A 22247-nucleotide genomic window follows, 5' to 3' on the forward strand; every position below is an offset into this window, starting at 1 on the left:
TCCCAAAACGGCCACCATACGTAACTTCGTACTTTCTTTGGGAGCTGCCAACGGAGCTCCATCCAACTTCTTGCGCTTTGCAGCCTGCATCTACCCAACAGCTTTATTGCCTGCGCACACGCTCCCGCCGCTTCAAGCAGCCCCCCAGCAGTCATGATCGCCACCACGATCCGGACCCCTCCCTCTGTCGAGGACTACGTCCCGCTCGCCGAGTACGAGTCGCAGACCCCCGAGTCCTTTGCCGACGGCAAGGCGGTCCTGCACCTCCAGCTCGCCGCCGCGACGATCCAGGCCCCCAAGGCGCAATGCGGCAGCCTCGCTATCTTCCCGGCGGACCTACCTCCCGCTGAGAGCACCCAGACGAACGGCGACAGCGCGAACGAGGCAATTGTGGAGCAAACGGTGGACGTCTATGTCACCTCGGAGTGAGTTCCCTGCCCCTCGCCCTCGACCCTATCCGCCGCTGACCAAGCCGAAAGGAACTTTATCGTCTTCAACCAGCAGGCCGGCGCCGGCGTCTCGATTCCCTACCCATCCATCTCCATCCACGCTCTGAAGCAAATCGGCCCGGAGTCAGAGGAGAAGCGCCCGCAGGCCGTTTGGATGCAGGTTGAGATCTCAGACGGCGGCTCCGGCGACGATGACTTTAACATGACCGAGCTCACCATCATCCCAGCCACCCGTGATGGGGACGCAGTCGACGAGCCCAGCGCCGCCAAGAAGCTCTACGAGGCCATGTCCAACTGCTCCGACCTGCACCCAGACCCCGATGACGAGGGCGACGAGGACGAGGCCGACAGGATCGTATTCGACACCAGCGTCGATCCCGAGGCCCTCGAGGGCTTCACGGGCGTCCTGCGCGGCACGGCCGACGGCACTCTGCCGCCGCCCATGCCGGGCAGCGGCGGCTGGATCACCGCCGAGAACATGCATGAGTACTTTGATGAGGATGGCAACTGGCTCGGCCGGGATGGCGAGGGCGACGACACCGCACCGGTAGATGGCGAGCTCGGCGAGGGCGCGGGACGAACGCGCGGTCGCGACGAGGTCGAGGGCCTTGGCGACGGGGTCAATGGCCACGCAAACGAAGAGGACCCGGAGATTAAGCGCCCCCGTGTCGAGTGAGCAGTTTGCGCGCGCCATTAGTTGGAACGTTCGGACAGATGGGAATTGGGTCGGAGCATGGCGTTCTGGACGGGAAAACAAAGCAGGATGTGAGATTACAATCAGAATTCGGGACGGGTAAACCGAGAGGTAGAGACAGACACGCGGGTCGCCCCGCGCAGCAAACACAATGGGAAGCTCGATTCAAAGTCAGGTCCGCCTCGGCAGATTACATTACATCAAAAGCTACAAGCTCAAAAGGTATGTACATCTTGAAGAATTGAAGCCCTCTCCGAAACGCCGTGGCCGCATCTGCCACATATGATATGAAAATATATTGGGGGAAAAAGGAAAGGGTAAGAAAGAAGATGTGTGTGTGTGTACGTTTTGAAGAAGTTCGGCTCATTCTGAAGCGGCCATTAGTTGAAAAGGTGCGGCAGCAGCATCTCGATTACATCCTCATCCATCGACGCTGCACTTTGCCCTCGGGCGACGAGAGCAGGAAGCCCTCCTTGTCCTGGACGCTCGAGCTCTTGCTGCTGTCGCTGCTGTACCGCCGCTCGACACGGCGCATCTCCTCGGCGGCGAGGTACTTGGCCGGCGTGAGCTTGACCTTGCTCGGAGCCCATGTCGACGACGTGGTGGTTGTGGTCGCGTTGGAAGGGGCCGCTGAGGACGCAGTGGACGGCTCGCGGCTCAGGTTGGACCCTCGCGTGCGGCCGTCCTTGCGACGCCGTGGCGATCCGTCAGAGCGCACATGATGCTGCTGTCTCCTCGTGGGGCTCTGGCTGACGTCGCGCTTCCTGCCACCGGCGCTGCTGCTACTGCTGCTGCCAATGCTGCCGTTGGCCTTGAGTAACACCATTCCGCTGAAGCGAGGGTCCGCGGAGACGGTCTTCCTGTGGCCACCGCCGCCGCCGCCACCGAGCATGCGCGCGGAGTTCTTGGTCGGGCTGTTCTTGCCGAGGTTGAAGTAGTGGCGGCTGCCGATGGTCTTGGACTGAGGCAGCGAGCGCGGCGTGCCGAGCGGAACGCGGACGCGGGCGCTGGGCGTCGACGGGCCCTCCTGGCTGTCCGTCAGCGGGTCGGCGGCCTCGCTGCCACCGCCCATGATGGTCGAGGCGATGGAGCCCAGGCTCTGCGAGCTGACGACACTGTTCATCCGACGCAGGGCCGCGATGGTGGATGCGACGTCCTGCGACTGTCTGTTTGCCAGGGACTCGTCCTTGTCCTGCTCGCGCTTCTCGATCTGCTCCCTCGCGGCCTTGACCGCGGACCGCCGCGGCGAGCCGTTGGACGCGACCGCGAGGCTGACGTCGGTTGGCGCGGTCGAGTAGTAGGAGCTCGCCTCCGAGTTCTTGCGCTCCAGCACGGCAGAGTTACGCTCGCCCCTATCCACGGGGCGCGGCGACAGCGGCGTGGACACGACAGAGCCGTCGGGCGCCGTCACGGTGGTCGTAGGCGGCGTAGGCAGGGCGCGCCGCGGGCCAGACGCTGACAGAAGCATGGACAGGATGTCGTGCTCGTTGTACGGCGACGACGAGACGTCCGAGGCGCGGCTGCCGCGCCTGGGTGTCAGGAGGCTCATGGGCGGAGACGTGCGCTCGCTGTTCAGGGCGCTCTCGGGGCGGGGCGTCTCGCACGCCGCCGTCTCCGTCTTGTCCGAGTCGACGCTGTGGACCGACTCGGTGGTGAAGCTCGCCTCGGATGGCGACATGAGTGCGGGTTCTGCGGTAGAGGCTCTCTCAGCGGGCACCGCCGCCGCCGCCGCCTCCTTGGGGCGCGTCTCCTCGCACAGCTGCAGCTTGGGCGGGAGGAACGTCACGGACCGACGAATGCCGTGGCCGGGCTGGAAGTTGGCGGAGATGGGACGCAGCGGCTTGGGCAGCGGCGACTCGACCTCGCGGCGGGTCAGGAGGTTGCGCGGGCTGACCGAGTTGGCGCGCTGCAGCGGGCGAGGGCCCGAGACGGCCTTGCGGTCGTGGACGTTTGGGTAGCGGTGCGGCGAGGGCGCGCGGTCGACAAAGGGGTCCGCGTCGTCGCCCTGCGGCTCGGCGTGCCTCGCGCCGCTGTTCCTCTCCTCGGGCTCGCCCACGCTGTACAGCGTCGAGAGGGAGCTTGAGGCGTCGCTATCGACGGAGCGGCGCTTGGAGAGGGTGCGCTGGGGCGCCCTCTGGGTGTTCTTTTGCGTGCTGCGCTGGGGACTGCGCTGGGGGCTTCTCTGCGCGTTCCGTTGAGGGCTCCGCTGGGGAGTGACGCGCTGCGGGCTGCCCTGTTGCTGCTGCTGCTGGCTTCCTCGCTGCGGGCTCCTCTGAGGCGTGACAGACCCGGACTGCTGCTGCTGCTGCTGCTGGGCGCGGCGCGGGCTCGCCTGCGAGGACCTCTCGGGGCTGGCGTTGTTGCTCTGCTGCGGGCTGCGCTGGCTCTGCCACGCTCCCCCGCCGCCCTGGAGCTCCCAGTCCATGCCGCTCTGAGCGCGGCTCGGGCTGTTCGTCCCGCCGGGCAGCAGGAGCTGCTCCATGGCCTCGGCGAGGAGGCTGTTGGCCGCGCTGGAGATGGACGCCGCCGACCCGCTCCGCGAGAGCTGGCCCTTGACGGGCGAGACGCTGCCGGAACGGCTCTTGACGGGGCTGACGCGCCCTCCCGCCGTGCCGCGCGCCGCCGTTGACGCCGACCCCGACGCCGAGCTGCTCGGGCGCCACGAGTTGGAGCTGCGCGTCGCTGCGGCTTGGACCTGGACCTGGCCCGCTCCAGCGCGCGACGCCCGCGACGGGGAGTTTGACGACGCCGCCGCGGTGTTACCCTTGTTGATACTGTTGTGCTTGTTGGGCGAGCGGCTGGTGCCCTGGCGCAGCCGCTGGTCCGTCGAGCGCAGGATGCTACGCAGGTCCGCGTCCGCGACGGTGGACCGCCGCGCGTGCGTCTGCGAGGAGAGCCGGCGGCCGCGGCCACGGGGCGCGTCTTCAGCCGCCGCCGTCGCCGCCGCCGAGTCCTGTTGCTGCTGCTGCTGCTGTGCCGACAGTGACGAAGACGACGCGGGCTGGCTCGCCTTTTGCGGCGAGTGCTGCGGGCTGTGGTACGGCCACTGCAGCGACCACCACTGCTGCTGCTGCTGCTGCTGCTGCTGCTGCTGCTGCTGCTGCTGCTGCTGCTGTGGCTGCGGCCCTTGTTGCTGCTGATCTTGGTCTTGCTGCTGCTGCTGTTGCTGCTGTATCAGCTGCATCTGCTGCGCCATCTGCTGCTGCAACTCCATGAGCTGCCGCTGCTGCTCGTCCTGCGACAGCTGCTGGAACTGCTGCAGGTAGTGCTCCTGGCGCTGCGGCGGCGGGGGCAGATGCGGCGCCGCCCCCATGCCGTTGAGCGTCCGCAGCGTGGCCGCGTCCTTGCTGCGCCGCTTGGGGATGTTGAGCTCCTGCTTGGGCTTCTGCTGCTGCTGTTGCTGTTGTTGCTGCTGCTGCTGTTGTTGCTGTTGTTGCTGCTGTTGCTGTTGGAGCAGTGCTGGTGGTGGTGGCTGCGGCTGCTGCTGGTGGAACGTCTGTCCGCGGTACTCGTCGAGCTTCTGCTGGTGTGGCTGCAGCTGCGGGAAGAGCTGGTAGTGGGCGTGCTGCTGCTGCCGTTGCTGCTGCTCCTCTTGTTGTTGTTGCAGCTGCTCATCAACGATCGGCTCCTCCATACCACCATCATGCTGCTGCTGCTGCTGCTGCTGCTGCTGGTCTCCCTGCATCTCCACGTCCCTCCCCTCCATCTTGATGCTCTGCAGCGACGGGAAGCGCGGCATCGTCGAAATCTTGCCAAAGAAGGCGTACCAGCTGTTGCGGCTCCAGCGCTCGCTGTTGCGCCAGAAGTTCGTGCTCTCACGCAGAAACCCTCCTCCTCCCTCGGCCGCCCTGTTGTTGGCCCCGGCCGTCGTCGTCGCTGTCGCTGCTGCTGCTGCCGCCTCTCCATCCTCCCGAGGAGTCTGCTCGCCCGCGCCGTTCGCCCCCGCCATCATCATCATGGTCGTCGTCGTCGTCCCCGCGCTGCCGTCGCTCCCGCTGGCCCCCTCCACATCAAAAATCTCATCATCGCCACCATCCTTCCCGCCTCGACCTCGTCCTCGAGCCAAGATCTGTCCGATCCGCGGCCTCCTCCCGCTCTGGTTCCTCCCCAGTCCACCACTGCCATCACCACCGCCGCCATACGTCGGCATAGGCGGCACCGCCGCACCGGCGCCGCCCATGGCCGTCGTCCCCGTGAGCGACAGCCGGCTGCTGAAGCGGCTCGACCACGCCGAGTGCAGGTTCGTCTGCGAGGCGTCAAGCAGACGGCGCTTGGTCAGACGCGTCGGAAGACCACGACCTTTCTTGCCGCCCTTCCTACCCGTGCTGGTGACCTCCTCCATCGACACAGAGTACACCTTGGTCGTGCAGGGGCCGAAGCGGCGCTTCACCCACCAGCTCAGCAGCATGCCCAGCGCTAGGAAGAAGATGAGGCCGCCACCAATGGCGATGACGAGCAGCCAGCTGAGCCCCAGGCCCCCCCCGGAGGGGGTGCCCTGGCGGCGCGCGAGGGCCGCCGCTGATGCCGAGTCCATCATGGATGATGGCTCCGCGGGTAACAAAACACGAAAGCAAAGAAAAGAGTGTGTGGTGGTGCACTATTCCTCAAGCAAGAGAAACCCAGGCCGGTGCTGTTCACGAAAATACCGTCGTCGTCGTTGTCGCGGGTGGTCTGTTGGGTGGTTGGTGTCCGTGATCCTCGTCCCTCTCACCACACATAGCCAGCCTTCATGCCGTCTAGTCCGGTCCGACCTATTTTCGTCCCACCTTTTTTGTCGTCGTCGTCCTTCGTCGTCTTTCGTCGTCGTCGTGGGCTTCGACCTCGTCACTCCGTCGTCGTCGTCGTCGTGTATCTGACGCCGTCTGAGCAATGAATCACCTTTTGCTCTGGTATAAAGAGAGTGAAAAAAGGAGTGGGGAGGGGGGGATCGCGAGAAAATCAAAGTCGTCGCGTGTCTGCTGCTACTACTGCTGCTGCTGCCGGCCCGGCCTCGAATGCACTTTGACTTGGCTTGGGTTCCTTCCTTTGGGGGGGGACGACGCAGATTCGCGAGCCCACGCCCACGCCTACCACGCCAATCTCCACATCGTAAGTCATAACAATTTCCCCTACGTACTACTGCTCGGCTGGCGAGCACGGCCGGGCGAAGAGCCTGGACCCGGTTTGAATCGTCGTCAGGAATGCGTTGCGTGGTGTGACCACATTCCAACGACAGGCGCAGAAGACCGTTTGACCGATGGGACCCGAGGACCACAAGAAGCCCCGACGCACGCCTCGTTTTGGGGAAGCAAAAATGTTTATTGGTCATGGGAAATAACGTGTTTACAACGGCGACTCAAACCTGCAGCATCTACGTGAACGTGCACTTACATCGTGGCTTGAAGAGTCGAGAAGCTGGGGTGGAGTGATCTGCCATCGGGATATAAGGTTGCTCCCGTCCAGCCCGCCCCCCCCTCTCCCGCCCTCACGCTCGGCACGTCACTTGCAACAGGCATCCAGCACCTCGGCAGTACGTGTCGCAAATGTAAAAGCACCATATGTTCACCAAGGCTGGGTAGCATCTCTGCTCTATGAAAAGAAAGCGCAAAGCCAAATGTACTGCCAATCATGCCACTCGAATGTCACCTTGTCATCTGGAGCCTGTCCAGATGGCAAAAATCCTCCAAAAAAATCCCGTCACCCTATTTCTTCCGTGTCTCCTCGCAATTCTTGTCTTATAGCCGCTTTCCGTGGCGACCGTGTAGGTGAGCACCGCGACGCCGCCGCCGGGAGGCCACGGGTGCGGCCGTCTCCTTCGCCACGATGTCCTGTGTCACGTAGACAGTCTTCTCTTCCATCTCCCAGAGGATCTCGGTCACAGTTTTGCCGTTAGTCACGTACTGGGTGCTGTAGAAGCTCTTAGTATCCGGCGCCGGGGTGCTGGCTGGAGGAGGTGGGGGCGGAGGCGTTGTCGGCGTCGTAGGCGCGGCGTTCTCAGGGTTTGCCTTGACTGCATAGCTGGAAGAGGTGGGAACAGCGGCTGTTGTCGGGACTGCCGGAGCGCTCGAGGATGCCTTGAAGATCTGGCCGGGAAGGGGAGAGGCAGGTGCCGACGGTTTCTCGCCAGGCTTGTAGGTCAAGCTCGGCTGAGCGGCAGGAGCGGACGGGGCCGGTGCGCCAGGGCCGTCAGGCTTACCACCCGGCAGCTTGATCATCGGTCCCTTGACATCCTCGCCGAACAAGGCCTGCGGCAGCGACTTCTTAAGGCCGCAAGCCGTGGCCTTGGCCTCGCTCACGACATTGAACAGCGGGCAGTCCTCAATTCTGCCCGAAGGGTTCGTGCAGGTGTTGACGGCTTTCTGCAGGAAGCTCTGTTCCCAGCCCATCATAAAGTCACCATGATAGCCGTAGCCTATTGAGTGTCAGTCTGGGCGCATGAGAAGCCAGTTTGCGTGTGTCTCCACTCACCAGTCTTGTCTCCATTGGAGAAGACAAAGCTTCCCCTCTTGTTCTTGAAGGCATAGGTGTTCCAGATAACCTCGTACAGCAGGCTTGGCAGGCGCACGGGGTGGGTGTCCGGACAGGTTCCAGACATGACGAGATCAGGGAAAGCGACATGGTCCTTGTGGTTCTCGCTGTCTAGGTGCTCGACGCCCTTGGAGCAAGAGGGGAACATGATTTCCATGCGGATGCCATTCTTGCAGTTGGCGTCGAGATATTGCTTGTCGGGCATGTAGTGGCGGTAGAGCGTGCCCTCTGGTGTCTTGTCATAGTTAAGGCAGTTGAAGCCGATGGCTCGCTGCTCGAGATCCTCCTGCTTGGTCTGGCCGAGAGACTTCCACATCGACTTGTCCGGGTCGGGCTTGTCGGGGTCGGCCACGGTGTACGTCCGGCGCTCGTTGGTGCCTGACAGCATGCGGAACCCCGTGGGGAAGGCCGTGATGTTCTCCCCGTAAAGCAGGTAGTAGCTGTCCCGCAGTCAGCAGATGATATCTTCAACCAAGGCGAGAGCGCCCCCTCGTGCCAAACAGCGGAGCGACGCAGACTTACGCAAGCATGCCTCCGACCTGTTGGACAAGCTCGTATTTGCCAGTATCCTCATTTTGGAAGTAGAGCGCAGGGGTCCAGTACGACGACTTGTCCTGCGTGACACGGCACGAGGTGCAGCTGCCGGCGAGAAGGTCCTCGGAGTTGGCGGTCTCGGAGAATCCTGTAAGCAGTCCCAAGTTAGAGGTCATTCGTTTGTGGGTGGGCGAAGCTGCAAGCCACCTGGCTGGCGTTACACTAGAGCCGGGTGCGCCCGTCGGTGGCGTGCATGACAGCCCCATCAACGCCAGGAACGGTGCAAAGGGGTTCGTTGACAGCGTTGGACTCACCATCGGATCCGTGAATCGCGTGGACGTGACCGGAAACACTGCCTGGATTGACGATAGGGTCCATTCGCGCAAGTCCGACGCGACCAGGGCATTCCATGCGCCAGAAGGCGTTGGCGCCTGCGATGAGGCCCGCCGAGAGGGCGAGTGATAGTTTGGTCATCGTGTGAACGATGCACCAGAGGTGGCGTGCGTGTCAAACGGCTTCTGCTATCGTTTGCGCCGGGTAAAGGAGCGGATGACGCGAGAAGGCGGTCTAAATGAACGCACGTCAGTCACGGTCCGAAATGAATAGCCCTGCTCGGCTGCGCTCAAGCTGTGTCAAAAGAGGGTAGCGGAGGGACTGTACAGGAGAACTGAGCGTTGGAGGAGAGAAGCCGCGATGTGGCGAGCGGTCGAACGAGGGGGAAGGCGGTGCGAGAAGAGGTAGATGAGAGGATGAGGTGCGAGGCGGGCGTGCAGGCGCAGTGGGATGAAGAAGCGGAAGGAGGTGGTGGTTCGAGGCAGCCGAGCAGCTCAGGTAGAGACGCTCGCCTCCTCAATCCGTCCGCCACGAAGACGAGAACCGTCGTTGCTCCCAACTCCCCCAGTCCGCGCTTCACTCAAGCCCAGCGTGGTGAACTGACGCGTAAAGTGACTGATGATGAGAGGGGTAGTGAGGATGATGTGATGCAGGACAAAGGGCGGCTTCCAAGCACAGCACGGCGTCGCGCCCCGATGAAATGATGATAAAATGCTGTTGCAAATACGACCGCGTCCAGGGATAGACACGCAATCGGCAAGATGTGAAAAAAAATCAAGGAAGCACAATCGATGCCCGTAAGGCGACGCGAATATCGACAATGGCAAAGGAATGGCTCACCCAGAAGAAGGCTCGTCCCAGCCCCGCGAGCGTTCCAAGACTCTGAATTCCAGCGCGCGGCCCAGACACTACGTCAGGCACAATCCCCGCCGAAACTCAATGTTTCCCACACGCGTTCACAAGGCCAAAGATAGAGACCCGTTTGTTCGGTCCGACTGACTTTTTTCAGCTGCTGCTGCGTGGTGGCGATGGTCTGATGCTGTGCAGTTTGCCGGTTCAGGCGTGGTTGGGAAAGCTTCGCCGGTGCGTACGTCGTGATGGCAACCACAGCAATTTAATTTCCAAAAACCAAAGTTTTCTTCTCGTTTGAAGACTCAAGCTGAAGAAAACAAAAGGTCTCCGATAATTTATCGATCCAAGGGTTTCGGGGTCTTTGGGAAACGGTTAGACACTGGAACGGATATTCAAGTGGCGCGGCGGCGGTTGCGTCCCGACCTGTCAACAATACTGCGCCCACTCTTCTACCAGCAACCAAAAGATTCGGACTGATAATCGGCGTTTACTCGCAGGGCACGAAACGACCGTGCTACCAGGATGCCGTCGTTTTCAGGGTAATGCAGCCAGCTGTCGTCGTGCAAAGATGCTCGGCACTCCCGCGTGTAGGTGTTGCCCAGAGACTGGTAACTCAGAAGGCGGGTGTCGAGCCAGGAAGCGAACGGACCAAGGGGCCAACAAAGCGGACGGGTTTGCGTCTTACGGGAAAAAAGGAAACTGCAAAGGTTCAAAGAGCGTAGCGAAGATGCAAAGGAGTGCAAGGCGCCTCACGGCGTGTGATGGAATGAGTGTAGGGGTCAAGACGTCGAGCGAGAAGCCTCTCGCATCGCAGGAACGAAGGGAAGGGGCCAGAGAGGAAGGAGACGGTCAAAGGCATCGAACACTCCCACCAAAAGGGGGAAGGGGGCCATATCGAAACAATGGAAGATCTCGGTGGAGAGGCAATTCGTCTGTCGAGCGGTGCATTGTGCCAAGCCCGGCCCCCGGGCAATGGCAGCGCCCCCAAGCATCCAGGCAGGCCAGGGCATCAAAGACACACCACCACGTCTCTGCTGGAGCCGTCTGTCCGTTTACCGCTCCAGGCCCGACAAGATTACGGGGGGTTCCAAGGGTCACTGGGCATGGGGACCCAAGACGGTAGTCGTCCACCAGCGAAGGACTGGTGACGTCGGGTTGCACGAGGGCAAAGGGCCCGAGTACTGGATACACAAGGGGCGGTTGGGCCAGGGGGTGGCATGGGCGCAGTGCAACACCGGCTCGGGGGCCACAGGCACGAGACGAGGTACGAGGTACCAGGAACCACGAGGGAGGGTCGACGGCAGACGGCAGACTGGACGACGGCAAACCGATGAGATTGAGGCGTCGACGACAAGTCATGCCCAGGGAGGCACGAGGGATGTGCGGACCCACGCGCCTGATTGGTCTCTGCGAGCTTTGCCCGTTGGAGGAGGAGGCTGTCTCGGTGGGGGGGGAGGGGCGATGGTCAGGGGCAATGCAGCCATGATTTGCACAACACCGAGCCTTGCCCCCCCCGACTCTGCCATGTCCGACGATCCCTTTTTGGCCCCCTTTGGCGGGATGGCGGGGTCCCTACACGAGGTATGTATTTGGCACCGAATCGTGCCTGGAATATCGGGGTCCCAACGACTCGGGTCAAAAAGCAACTCATGATCATTATCAAAGATTGTTTGCCCCGTTTCCCTTCGGCAAGACAGCAAGGCCCATCGTCTTTTCCTCGCGGTTGGCACGTCCGTCTTGCGTGGCTCCGTCTACAAGATGGCCTGGGTGTTTCGGCTGTGGTTGGTGCAGTGCCAAGCGTGTGTTGGCGCGCCGGCATGGGTGCGCCCCTCTATGACGACGGTTCGTCCAACTCTAGCGCGGTGGTCGTCCTGAGCCTCAATATACACCCCCAAGGCTAAATAGGGATCTTAAAAAGAGCCAGGCCGGCGGGCGCCGCTGCTGGGCCGACCCGGGTTGGACTCTAGAGGTTGGTTGGTGAGCTGGATAGACGACGCGTCCGCGTTGCATGCCAGCCAGGTAGACGAGAAGTGGCCTTTGCTTGCGCACGAACGGAGCAGTAAACGTGGAAGGGGGTGGAGGGCTCCCTTTGCCACCTCGCCCTGCCTGACTGGTATGCCATGCCAGCGCGCGACGGCGGCGGTGTTGGGGTTGGACGCGTTCTTTTGGACGGCGCTTCGCTGGCGCAAGTGCTGGCACGGCTGGGGAGAGAGGCCACGCACGCGGGAACTCAATCAATATCAGGGGCGGGCGGGCATGGGATGCGGTTTCATGCGCTGCCCAACCAGCCAATCCGGTGTGGGCGCCACCCCCAGACTCAGCGCCGGCCCCAAGGGGGCTTGGAGGGGGGGGGGGGGGTCCCTCCCACTGAATTTGGACCACAGGCGCTGCTGCCAGGGGCTACTCAGGCACAGCAGACGGGGAGGTTGGCAAACCGCCTGTGGCCTGGGTGGTGCATTCGCTGCGTGAGTGTACCTAAGGCTACGTACCTACACCGGCCACTCCAACATGGATGTCGCCCACACCTCAGCCACAGCCGCCCACCGCCTGGTCACCTGCACCTGGCTTCGACCCGGCTCTCTGGGCAAGCGGCCGTGCGGGAACCGCCCAGTCGCCCTCGAACTGGTGGCGACTGGGGAGGACATGGGCAATCATCCCGACGCCTCGGTTCCGAGACGATTTAATAAGATTCAAACACTAGCGGCGGGCTGGCGTCCTTCTGGGAGGCAGGAGCATCTGGTGTTGATGCGCTTGCGCTTGCAGGCGTCAGCCGCTTCGACATCTCGGGCGCCACGGGCAATTATTCCAAAGGTTGCGAGCAATCAATGCCTTGGCGGGCACCGGTAATTTAAACGTGACTCTTTACCATGAAGCATCCTAGGTTGATCATGGACGGGAAGCCCTAGGGCCATCTGTACTCACGGCGCCCCTAGCGAAGCATAGCCCGTCCCTTCATCTCATGTACTTCGTAGTTGTTACCCCTCCGCGGGGTCGACCTTTATGCATCGACCGTTCCCCTTCCCCCTCCCCCAAATCCCAACCAAGCACCGCAAGACGCTGGTGACCACACCTCGGTAGCAGTCCCCCTAGGTACTGAGGTAGGTAGTAGTACCTCAGCAGGTAGCGAGCGCCGTGACCTTGCTGGTGAGCTCGGGCGGCACGGCACCCCGGAGGTCGTCCACCTGCTTCCCGTCCTTGAAGAAGAGAAACGTGGGCATGGCGCTGATGCCGTACTCTTGCGCCACGGGCGCCACCTCGTCCACGTCGACCGACACGAACTTGATCTCGCCCTTCTCCTCGGACAGCTTCGCGAAGACGGGCTTGATCATCCTGCACGGCGGGCACCAGCTGGCGGTGAAGTCGACCACCACCCTGGGGTTGTCCTTGAGGACCTGGTTGAACTCCTCGAGCGACTTGATCTCGACGACGACCATGGTTCTTTTCTTGCGTTCGTTTGATTCTTTGGGTGGGGGATTGGTGGTGGTGATGCGCAAGTTGTGCGTTTTGTGGTTGCGTGCGGGGAAGAAAAGCTCAATGCGTGATGCGAGAGTTTTGGAACGCGCCTGTGAAAGTGCGTAGTAAGTTACTTCGTACAGTGTAGTGAAGTGTATTAGGCGATTGCGCGACCAGCCTCTTTAAAAGGGCACTTTCAGCGGGCCGGCCGTTGCCCGATTATAGTGAGGATTACGAATCCACGCAGCGAAAAGCCATCGGCCCGCTGCTTCCCATTGCTTCCAGTCAATGGTCAGTGCATGCATCTCGGCTGACATGCATCTGGTCACTATTGGCGGCTTCCATCATATTCCGCGCCACGAAGAAATCGCAGCCTTGGGGGGGGGGTTTACGCGACAGCGTCATACTTGGCCGTGTCTGTTTGCTGCTGCTGCGCCGCTTTCCATCCATCTGCATGTCCGCCCTGGCGATGCCCCCGTGGGTAAGGCGGCCATCAAGAGCCGCATTCCAAATCGCAGTGAGGAGCAGTCCCGTGGCCACCACGTCAGAGAGCGGAGCTGAACATCAAGGTGCATGTGCGTGTGGTTGCAACACGCCACCGCGAGGCTGTTGCTACTACTGCTGCTGCTGCTGCTGCGGCTGCTGCGGCTGCTGTTGAGGGATGGGCCTGGATGGCACGGGTGGACTGGGCTGGCTGGCCAGGCCACCAACCACTTCAGATCTGCCGGAGCGGCTGCACCGTGGTCGACGACAACTGGGCGGGCCCGCGCCTTTGTCGTCGCAGTCCATTATACAGCAAACAGCCAAACATGTAACTGCATCACACGATGGATGACTGCTGCAGGTCATTTTTAGTGCGGCTGATTCCGGTCCTTGCACCAGCCCCCGCATACAATTCAGTAGTACAACATCAGGATTATGGCTCGTCGAGGCTGCGATTGCCACGGCACTGTAACCCAGCCCCCCGAAGCCACGGTAATAACGCACACCGCTCCTGGTGGTGGCGAGAGTGAGTGCATGAAAGCGCAGACCAGCCACTCGATTTCTCAAGGGTCGCCTGGCAAGGCGCAACGTCGAGAGCAAACACCGCTCGATGCTGAAACGCATTGACTCTCCGGCCTTTGACACGCCATCAGTCACACGATGAGTGATTGCAGGCTACACGGCGCTCAAACATAGCCAGGTGTGGAATCGACCAGACTCTGGGCACGGGCTCATGTGTAGCATCTTCGTCCGAACTGCTGAGACGAACTCGAAAAACACGTAGTAGTACATCCAAGACGTAGACCCTTGGCGACGCCTCGCCCGTGACTTCGAGACGTGCATCAACGCCCGGCCCGCGCTTCCGTCCTGCTGCTGCTCAGCACCTCGTCCTTCTGTCGCAGAAATGTGGCTTGCAGACGCCTCGTGGAGAATGGACCCTGGGCATGACGCACCGGGCGGCAGGCGGCGAAGCTCCTTCCAGACGCCAGGATCTTGCTACATTCAGATGCATCAACGTCCACCGACGTCACGGGCGGTCGGCATACATTTCGATCATCACGAGGATGAGACATTACGTGACACAGCCCCCAAGCCCGACTTGCCCGCCTTTGTCTGGTGCGCTTTTATTACGTGTTGTGCTGTGCTGCGCAAGCACCAGGGGATGGATGCTCTCCACATGTTGGTAGATCAGCGGGGGCAGACTCGGGCTATTCCGCAACTGTATTCTCATTTCATCCTCACTTCCAAATTGCACGAGTACGTCGTGTGCGTGGAGTCGACGCGCAGCAGCTTCTCGTATCCTTGCAACCCATGACAAGACCCAAATAATCCGAGGAGATGCCTTACGAACCATTAGATGGAGCACCATTAGCCACGTATAGACTCTCAGATGCCTCGAGCGACTCGATTGTTTTGATCGGAGGGTTAGCTATAGGGTAGCATGTTAGAGTGATCACGTAGCTCTCGTACGAGATGTCAGCATGCGTTGCGGCGCGCCTGGGTCATCCCATGCCTGCGCACTAAAAATGGCTAGCGCGATCTGGGGGTAGGGCGCGGACCGAGAAAATGGTGGAATACCTGGATGCTGAGAGTTTTCTTCCTTTACGAATAGCATTACTCTTTAGTAGACCCTAGCATCCGAAGCCCAGTAATCATTGCCGTTGTTTCTTCCCGTACCGCTCGATGTTTAATCGTTTCCGATTCCTTACACGAGGCCTGTCTTAAGAAAACGACCCAGTGGTAGGACAGGCCCTGAGCCGCTTCAGTTTCTGATTATGTTCTCGATTTCTGGTCTCCCACCTGAGCTTCTGCACCCAATCTTTGAGCGACTTGCTTCTCAGCAGCTTCGGTCGCTATGCGTCGTCTCCCAGAAATTTCGTGCTGTCGCGGAGCGATGCCTCTATTCAAAAATTGAGATGAGATGGGATAACTCTTCGACACCGCCTATGGCCCGGCTATTGCGCAGCATCCTGACCCGGCCAAAACTTGCTTCTTACGTCTCTACCCTCGTCCTCGATGGGAACACAGACTTTTATCAAGATGACTTCGCCGGGCAACTTCCTCCCAAGATTAAAGTCGACCACGCAGATATGGAAATATTCGAGGCGGCTGTCCAAGACTCGGAGATGTTTGCCGACAAAGCACTATGGTTACACGAGATGCGAAATGGCACCATGGACGCCTTTGTTACACTTTTGCTGTCAAATCTCTTGAACCTTCGGACTTTGGACATTTGCAGAAACTTTGCCAAAGAAAGCAAACTTCTCGGCATGATGCTCCGCTATGCCCTTTGGGCAAGCTCGGAAACTAGGGCAACAGGCGAATGTCGATTCCGGCAGCTTCAACAAGTCTCATTCGTCACCGCATGTGACGAATGCTTTAGTCCAATATTGCACAACACCGACGATGTGCTACCGCTTTTTTACCTGCCATCGTTACAGCATCTTTCCATCTCAATCAACAACCCTGTCACTTTCTCTTGGCCTGGCAAAGAACCTGACCTGCTCCAACTTGTCTCGCTAGACTTGACAACAATTCGGGAGGCGCATCTAGCCCACATACTGAAACACACCAAGGCTCTTCGGTCTCTCCGATGGGAATGGCTTTGGGATGAAAACGCGGGCGATCAATCTATCAACACGAAAACAATCGACCTCGACCAGCTCTGTTCTGCCTTGTCGCATGTGCGCCACACTCTAACAGAACTAAAACTCGGTGCTCGGGCAGTGGTTGCAGAAGGCGGTCCCGATTGCTATCTTCCTCCATTGACCATTCATGGTTCACTAGACGCCCTCGGGAGTTTTAACAATCTACGAGTCTTTGAGGCCCCATACGCTCTTCTCCTCGGATTCTCACCAGATGAGCCAAGGCAGCTGAAAGATGGCCTGCCGCGAAACGTACAATCTGTGACCATTTCCGTGGACCTCGAAACGTATGAGGGCAATGAATGGGCACCAGAAGCTGTTGTTGAAGCAATCGGAGCATGGCTGGATGAGTATCGGGATGCCACACCTCGTATGACCTGCCTGACATTGTCTCTGAAGGAATATTATTTGGGCTTGGGTTGGCGACGTGAATCATGTGACGTCGCAACCTTATGCGCCAAGGCAGGTCTACAATTTTACGAACAAATAAAGATAGCGTAAGGCGTTTATTTGCTAGAAATGACAGGTAGTCTCTGACTTGGGTTACCGCTGATTTGTGACTGCATCACATGAGGTAGTCTTAGTATTGGGACTGAGCGCACGGTACCGACGCGAAGTAGCCCAAGACTACTAGACATCAATGTGGTGACAGACGCTCAGCTGCTTTTTCTCCACCACACCGCCCGCTAAGCTACTTAGATCATAAGTTTCCGGTGGAGTATTCTTGCTAAGGTAGTTCAAGTTCTGGTGCGAAACAAATGTCTTACACCCGAGATCGTACTATATGTCATCAGTACTTCTAACCTTTGGCTTGGAAGGTAAAACCTCGACGTACTAACCTCGTATCCGCAGGGGTTAATAGCACGGAGAGTGCCCTGAACTCCTACGGTGATTGCCCTGGCGTTTCTGTCTGACAGAGGGATGGCTCCAAGCTGGCCCTCCGGATTAACACGGTAGTACATATGAGCCACGAGCTGTTCGCCGCATTTGCCACCGGTCCTATGCCTCGTCGTACCCATGCATTCTTGTAAGCTCGTACGGACAGGATTTCTTCCATAGTCGTAGGTAAACGATGTGCTACCCTTTTGCGAAGAACCTAGTATGATTTCATTGCCGTACGCCAGGAGTGTCATTACTCCAGGGAGGTCTCTGTTGGGGTCTGCATTATATTGTTCGGCGTTGCGTCTCATTTCTTCGTACCCGTCGAGCGCCATTTGGACTAGCTGGCCGTCGGTGATTCTGCTGAGGTCTTCTTTGAACTTGATGTAACTGGAAAAGACTGTAATGGGGAACGTCCTCTTGCGTATGTTGGGTCTCGCGACAACTCCTGGCCCTTGAGTCGCCAAAGCATAGTCAAGACTTATGCCTAATGAACCCTCGCCAGGACGCTCATCGGTGAGGTCGAACGCGGCATGCAGCAAGGAGCTGAATATGCAAGTAATCAGGAGCAAATACGCAGCCAATCCTCGAGTTGAGGGGGTTCTCATGGCGAAACGAGTGAATTTCCAGCAATTGATCTTGTTCGCTATTGATATCAGCATTTGCTCTACAACACAATTCGTAAAAGATTGTGGTTTCTCTCACCAAATGTGACATTAAGTAACGAATCCTGAAAACCGCAGCTGACGGCGGCGGCGCTGTTTTCCTTGCGAAAATTGCTGTTCAGTGTCCCCATATACATAAGTTCCACGCGGGCTCGCGTAAGAGCGTAGTGTGGCAGAGCAATAGGCTCAAACACGCCAAAAGGTCCGACTCTACTCATGTAAATCTACTTCATCTATTGGCATAAACCCGGATAGAAAGTGAAGGACCCCATACTCCACTGTCGTGCGTGGCTGCCCATTTCAGGTGCAACTCTGACAAGCAGGCCAACCACATGCCTTATCCGAGGGAGGCACAGTCGTCCAACTCACACAACCAACATGCATGAATAATTCTATGTATATCCACTTAGCGAGGGTATCAAGAGGTTCCGAGCCCAACAAGGCTGACATGCGCCGGGTCAACTTCCTCATGGAGCCTATTCTACCACTTGCATGAGCGTTGAGACTGGCCCCCAATGTTTCGTTGTACCAAATTTGGAAATACCGAAGCCAAGTGAACGATGTCAGGCACCCAGGTGCACTTGTTTGCAAACAAGATAGCGGTTGAAGATGGGAGGCTGAGAAGCAAGCATGAAAATCTCACTGAAGCAAGTCGTACTGTCCCTTTCCAAGGCTCAGTTCAAAATGCAATGTGGTCGGAGGTCCTTCTCTGCCGAAGCTTGTGGTGCCTTTGTAGCCACACTTAAGACTTGCATCGTGGCCGGCTTTCTTTTCTCTGGGTTCCTCACCGTCGTCCCCTTTGCCTAGGTTTACTGTCAATCGTGTGCCAAGCACACTCTGAAGAACGATGTCTTTGTTCGCTACGCGTCGTTTTCTATGGTGCTGGCTTTCCATCCTGCACATTTCCGGAATAGTGGTATCTTTTCCAGCCTTCCAAAACTTTCCAAGGAATTCGACCGTCCCAGTAAATTTTCTACTGGGGAGGGATGACAATTCATTAGATCCATCGGATCTGTCCTTCATCACACGCCTCGCTGCTATCGGCGACTCCTACTCGGCGGGAATCGGAGCAGGTGATCGGCTTGGAACAATACTAAACGCCCTTGATCCTCACAGTGGTAGGTACAGTCCTAGTCTGCAATGCGACAACATCTAAGTTGAAGTGAATAGACTGGGCATGTGGCCGCTACAATCAGGCATATCCATACCTCGTCAATGAGGACGATAGGCTCGGAGACAAGTCCAAACGAAAGTTTCAGTTCGAGTCCTGCTCTGGTGCGGTCACGAAGGACGTTGTTGAAAGGCAGATAACCCGAATTGACTCTAATCAACAAGTTATTCTTCTTTCAGCTGGTATGTCAAGCACGTGCTCATCACCAAATGTCATTGGTAAGGTGCTAACCCGCTCTCGAGGGGGCAACGATGTTGAGCTTCTCAACATTTTGAATCAATGCATCTTCCAGTGGGGTGTTGTCAATTCTGAACAGGTTGCTGTCGCCAAAGCAGCAGCATTCGACAAAAACTTTGACTGGGCGACAGACTTTGACTGGGACGCTCTTGGGCGTGGCTGTGAGGGTCAGCTTTCCCGCACAAGAGCCCTCATCGATAGCCCTTCCTTTAGCAGCAGCCTGGACACGGTCTTGAGGGCTGCTAAAAGCAAGCTTGGCAAAGAGTGAGCATGCCAACTGTGGATCCTTTCTTCGTAGTTCTGACTGGTGCATGCTAGTGGCGTCATATATTACACAGGGTAGAAGCCATCCAAGCAAGCTGTACCTGGATTACACTAAGAAGACCGGCAGATACTCCAAATTCTTTGCTGAGACTATGTCGAGCGAGTGCGATAATGTGTCGTGGTCGACATGGATATATGTAAGCTAAAAAGGCCGCAGATGCTGAATGAGAAATTGACTACGAATTAGAAATCTTACAACATTTTCCAACCTGCTCAAAAGCTCACTACGCAGCATCGAAAGGCGATGAATGAACTCGTCGACGCAGTCAACGTGAAATTAGTAGGAACCTGCTTCATGCTCACGTCGGCGTGAACCTAACCGGTTGCAGGGAGATGCTGTACGTCGAGCTGGCCCTAACGTACAGTTCGTCAACTATGACTCCTACGTTGGGGAGTTTGCTGGCAGAATATGTGAAGCGGGCGTCGACGAGTCAACGACTGAGAGTAACACAAGGTTGGTTCAGATGCATGACACTAGACTTATCGGCGAAAGAAATCGTCAAATTGACAGGTCTCTAGGCCGGAGCTGATGTTTTATGAACTTAACACGTGGGATCCTTTGGGAAGCACACCGTGGAAACGGAGCAACGACGATCCACTCAATGGAACTTTCAATGGTCAACAAGAGATACTAGCCCAGTTAACGCTTTTGATGGATCCAGATGCTCAATTCAGCCACCAGCAAGGAAACACAACGTTGGCAACGTCAGGAATAACGCCACTAAAGCCCGTGGCCAACTTCGAACTTCCCGAAGTTCAAGTGCCCAGCTTTCTTCCTGATGGGTGAGCTGATGGGCTCCCAACGTCGGTTGCTTCCTTCTAACGTCGTCCAGATATGGACGCGTATTCCATCCTCAGATTCTTCTTCACCAGATGATTGCAAATATGGTTTTGTACGAAATGATGAATCAAAACGAATTAGCACATGGCTTGCCTGCTATTCCTGAGGAATTTAAGCTCCAGGAATGCCCATACAAACCGCCAACACAAAATGCTTTACATTTCAAAGGAACCAAGCCCGGCACAGCCGTGAAGATCGGCACAGAACTGCGAATTCTGTGTGTTGGTGATTCTATCACGGTAGGCTTTCTGAGTGAGAAGAATGGAGGAGACGGAAATGGCTACCGACTCAAGCTCCGCAATGACATGTTTAGTGAGACACTGAACACTCCTTTCCAAGGACGCCGTAGGTTAACAAGGCTCAGATGACAGAGTAGTGTTCGCCGGAACAGAATCGGCTGGTACCATGGATGACGGTTATTTTGTAGGTGACTCCAGTTTCCCAATCTTTATCAAACAAGAAATGCCAGCGGTCGCTGACATTACATGTGCAGGCTGCATGGTCAGGGAAAACCATACAGTACATAGCAGATCATGTTGGACCATCCTTAAAGCAACGACCAAACATTATACTTGTGCATACCGGCACCAACGACATGAATCCAAATCACGCCATATCTACCGAGGGTAATGACCCCCAAGCTGCGGCGGACCGTCTCGGTAAGCTTGTCAATCAGATGATCAAGGAATGTCCCGATGCCACAATCCTTGTTGCCATGATCGTCAACACGTGTGATCCAAACCAGTCCGGCGCTACACAACAGTACCAAAGTCTTATTCCAGGCATAGCCAAGGAACGGCGAGATGCCGGCCATCATGTCCTGGCGGTGGACTTCACGACCTTTGAAAAGAACATGTTGCAAGATTGTATCCACCCTACCAATGAAGGCTACCGGGTTTTGGGTGATTATTGGTACGACTTCATTACCCAAATTCCCAGGGACTGGATCCAAGATCCCGCAGGAAAAGACCCCGACCGGCAAGGTGGCATCAACGAAAATGGAGGACTGGACAAAAATATTCCCCCTCCGGACTGGGGAAAGAGTCCTGTGCAGAAGACCTCCAAAGATTTCATTCGCGACGCTTTTCGACGGGGTAACGGCAACACCCACGGAACCTGCATAGGGAAACCTAGTTTTCGTGCAACTGGCCAGATTGCCCTCGGGATTGGGCATAATGGCGACTGGAAATACCAGAAGTATTGGACGGAAGCTGGAAAGGTAGCAGATGGATTGCATCTTGATCCCCATTATGTCAGGTCCGTACTGTGAAATTTATCTGACCTAACCTCCGCCCCTAGCAAGAGTTTATGACTGACGAAATTACGATGCAAGGCTACACGATATGAACGGCGACGGTAAGGCCGGTAAGTCGCTATACGATTTCCTGTATCATGGTATTTCGACGAAATGCTGAGACTCCTTGAAGATTACGTCTGGCTGGATCCACAGAGTGGAGAAATACGTTGTTGGTTGAACAATCTTCCCGAGCCGTGGTCACCCGCTGGGGCAAACAATAGTATCATTGGCAGTGGCGCAGGCCCGGCCAAATCGGTTTTCATTGCGGTATGTGCACACCAGATCTATAAGCCGTCTTTGGTGCTGATATCTAAGTATAGGATATGAACGGGGACGGGGTAAGCCAATAAGCCGAGAAAATTGCCTCGTTGCACCACTGATGCAGTATATACAGTTGGAAGACTATATGGTGGTAAATCCCAACAATGGGGCTGTCAAAATATGGTGGAACTACGGCCCAGACGAAACATGGGTTAACGGTTGGAAATTTGTGGAAGGGGGGGAAATAGCTACCGGAGTTCCCCATGCGAACTGGGAGACCCTGCGTTTCCCGGATATCAACGGCGATGGGCGTGCAGACTACGTTTATATTGGCGAAGGGGGTGCCTTGAAACATCATATGAATACCGGCACTGTGGGGGGCCAAGACGTGCTTTTCCTCGCAGAAGGAGGCATAGCAACAGGCGCCGCGCCGGATATCACGAAGCTTGTCTTTGCCGACGTAAGTTCCGCGGCGAATGCGAAGTGGTCACAGCTAACGCTTATATGAAGATGAATGGAGACGGCCGCGATGGTAAGCTTCGAGAATATGTCGTTGTCAAGTTTGCCCGAACTCTAACTCTCTGTCAGATTACCTCATATGGGATGAAACGGGCGGCCTTAC

General features: G+C 57.6%; 5 protein-coding genes across 6 annotated transcripts; 2 read left to right on the top strand and 3 right to left on the bottom strand.

The window, feature by feature from the left end:
- The first annotated feature begins 23 nt into the window (after window positions 1-23).
- On the top strand, window positions 24-1816 carry JDV02_004849 (uncharacterized protein). Its single transcript, XM_047986093.1, has 3 exons — window positions 24-425; window positions 480-1365; window positions 1528-1816. The coding sequence occupies exons 1-2, from the start codon at window positions 154-156 to the stop codon at window positions 1123-1125; spliced, it is 918 nt and encodes a 305-aa protein (XP_047842073.1). The 5' UTR covers window positions 24-153; the 3' UTR covers window positions 1126-1365; window positions 1528-1816.
- JDV02_004850 (uncharacterized protein) lies at window positions 1489-6582 on the bottom strand. The gene has a single exon (XM_047986094.1). The coding sequence runs from the start codon at window positions 5678-5680 to the stop codon at window positions 1556-1558; it is 4125 nt and encodes a 1374-aa protein (XP_047842074.1). The 5' UTR covers window positions 5681-6582; the 3' UTR covers window positions 1489-1555.
- A 33-nt stretch (window positions 6583-6615) lies between these two features.
- On the bottom strand, window positions 6616-10682 carry JDV02_004851 (uncharacterized protein). 2 transcript variants are annotated; one of them, XM_047986096.1, is made up of 5 exons: window positions 9793-10682; window positions 9358-9728; window positions 8173-8751; window positions 7591-8090; window positions 6616-7534 (listed from the first exon to the last, which is right to left on the bottom strand). In XM_047986096.1, the coding sequence occupies exons 3-5, from the start codon at window positions 8499-8501 to the stop codon at window positions 6858-6860; spliced, it is 1506 nt and encodes a 501-aa protein (XP_047842076.1). In that variant the 5' UTR covers window positions 8502-8751; window positions 9358-9728; window positions 9793-10682; the 3' UTR covers window positions 6616-6857. The 2 variants fall into 2 exon arrangements, with proteins under 2 accessions (XP_047842076.1, XP_047842075.1); XM_047986095.1 differs by having other exon boundaries at window positions 8173-8332; window positions 8499-9728.
- A 1800-nt stretch (window positions 10683-12482) lies between these two features.
- JDV02_004852 (uncharacterized protein) lies at window positions 12483-12803 on the bottom strand (the record flags this gene model as incomplete). The annotated part of the gene is made up of 1 exon (XM_047986097.1): window positions 12483-12803. The coding sequence occupies one exon, from the start codon at window positions 12801-12803 to the stop codon at window positions 12483-12485; it is 321 nt and encodes a 106-aa protein (XP_047842077.1).
- Window positions 12804-20662: 7859 nt separating this feature from the next.
- On the top strand, window positions 20663-21414 carry JDV02_004853 (uncharacterized protein; the record flags this gene model as incomplete). The annotated part of the gene is made up of 2 exons (XM_047986098.1): window positions 20663-21286; window positions 21367-21414. 2 exons carry the CDS (start codon window positions 20663-20665, stop codon window positions 21412-21414), a joined length of 672 nt encoding a protein of 223 aa, XP_047842078.1.
- Between the last annotated feature and the right edge of the window lie 833 nt (window positions 21415-22247).

This window comes from Purpureocillium takamizusanense, chromosome 4, assembly GCF_022605165.1.
Source record: "Purpureocillium takamizusanense chromosome 4, complete sequence".
In the NCBI taxonomy this organism is placed as follows: Eukaryota; Fungi; Ascomycota; class Sordariomycetes; order Hypocreales; family Ophiocordycipitaceae; genus Purpureocillium; species Purpureocillium takamizusanense.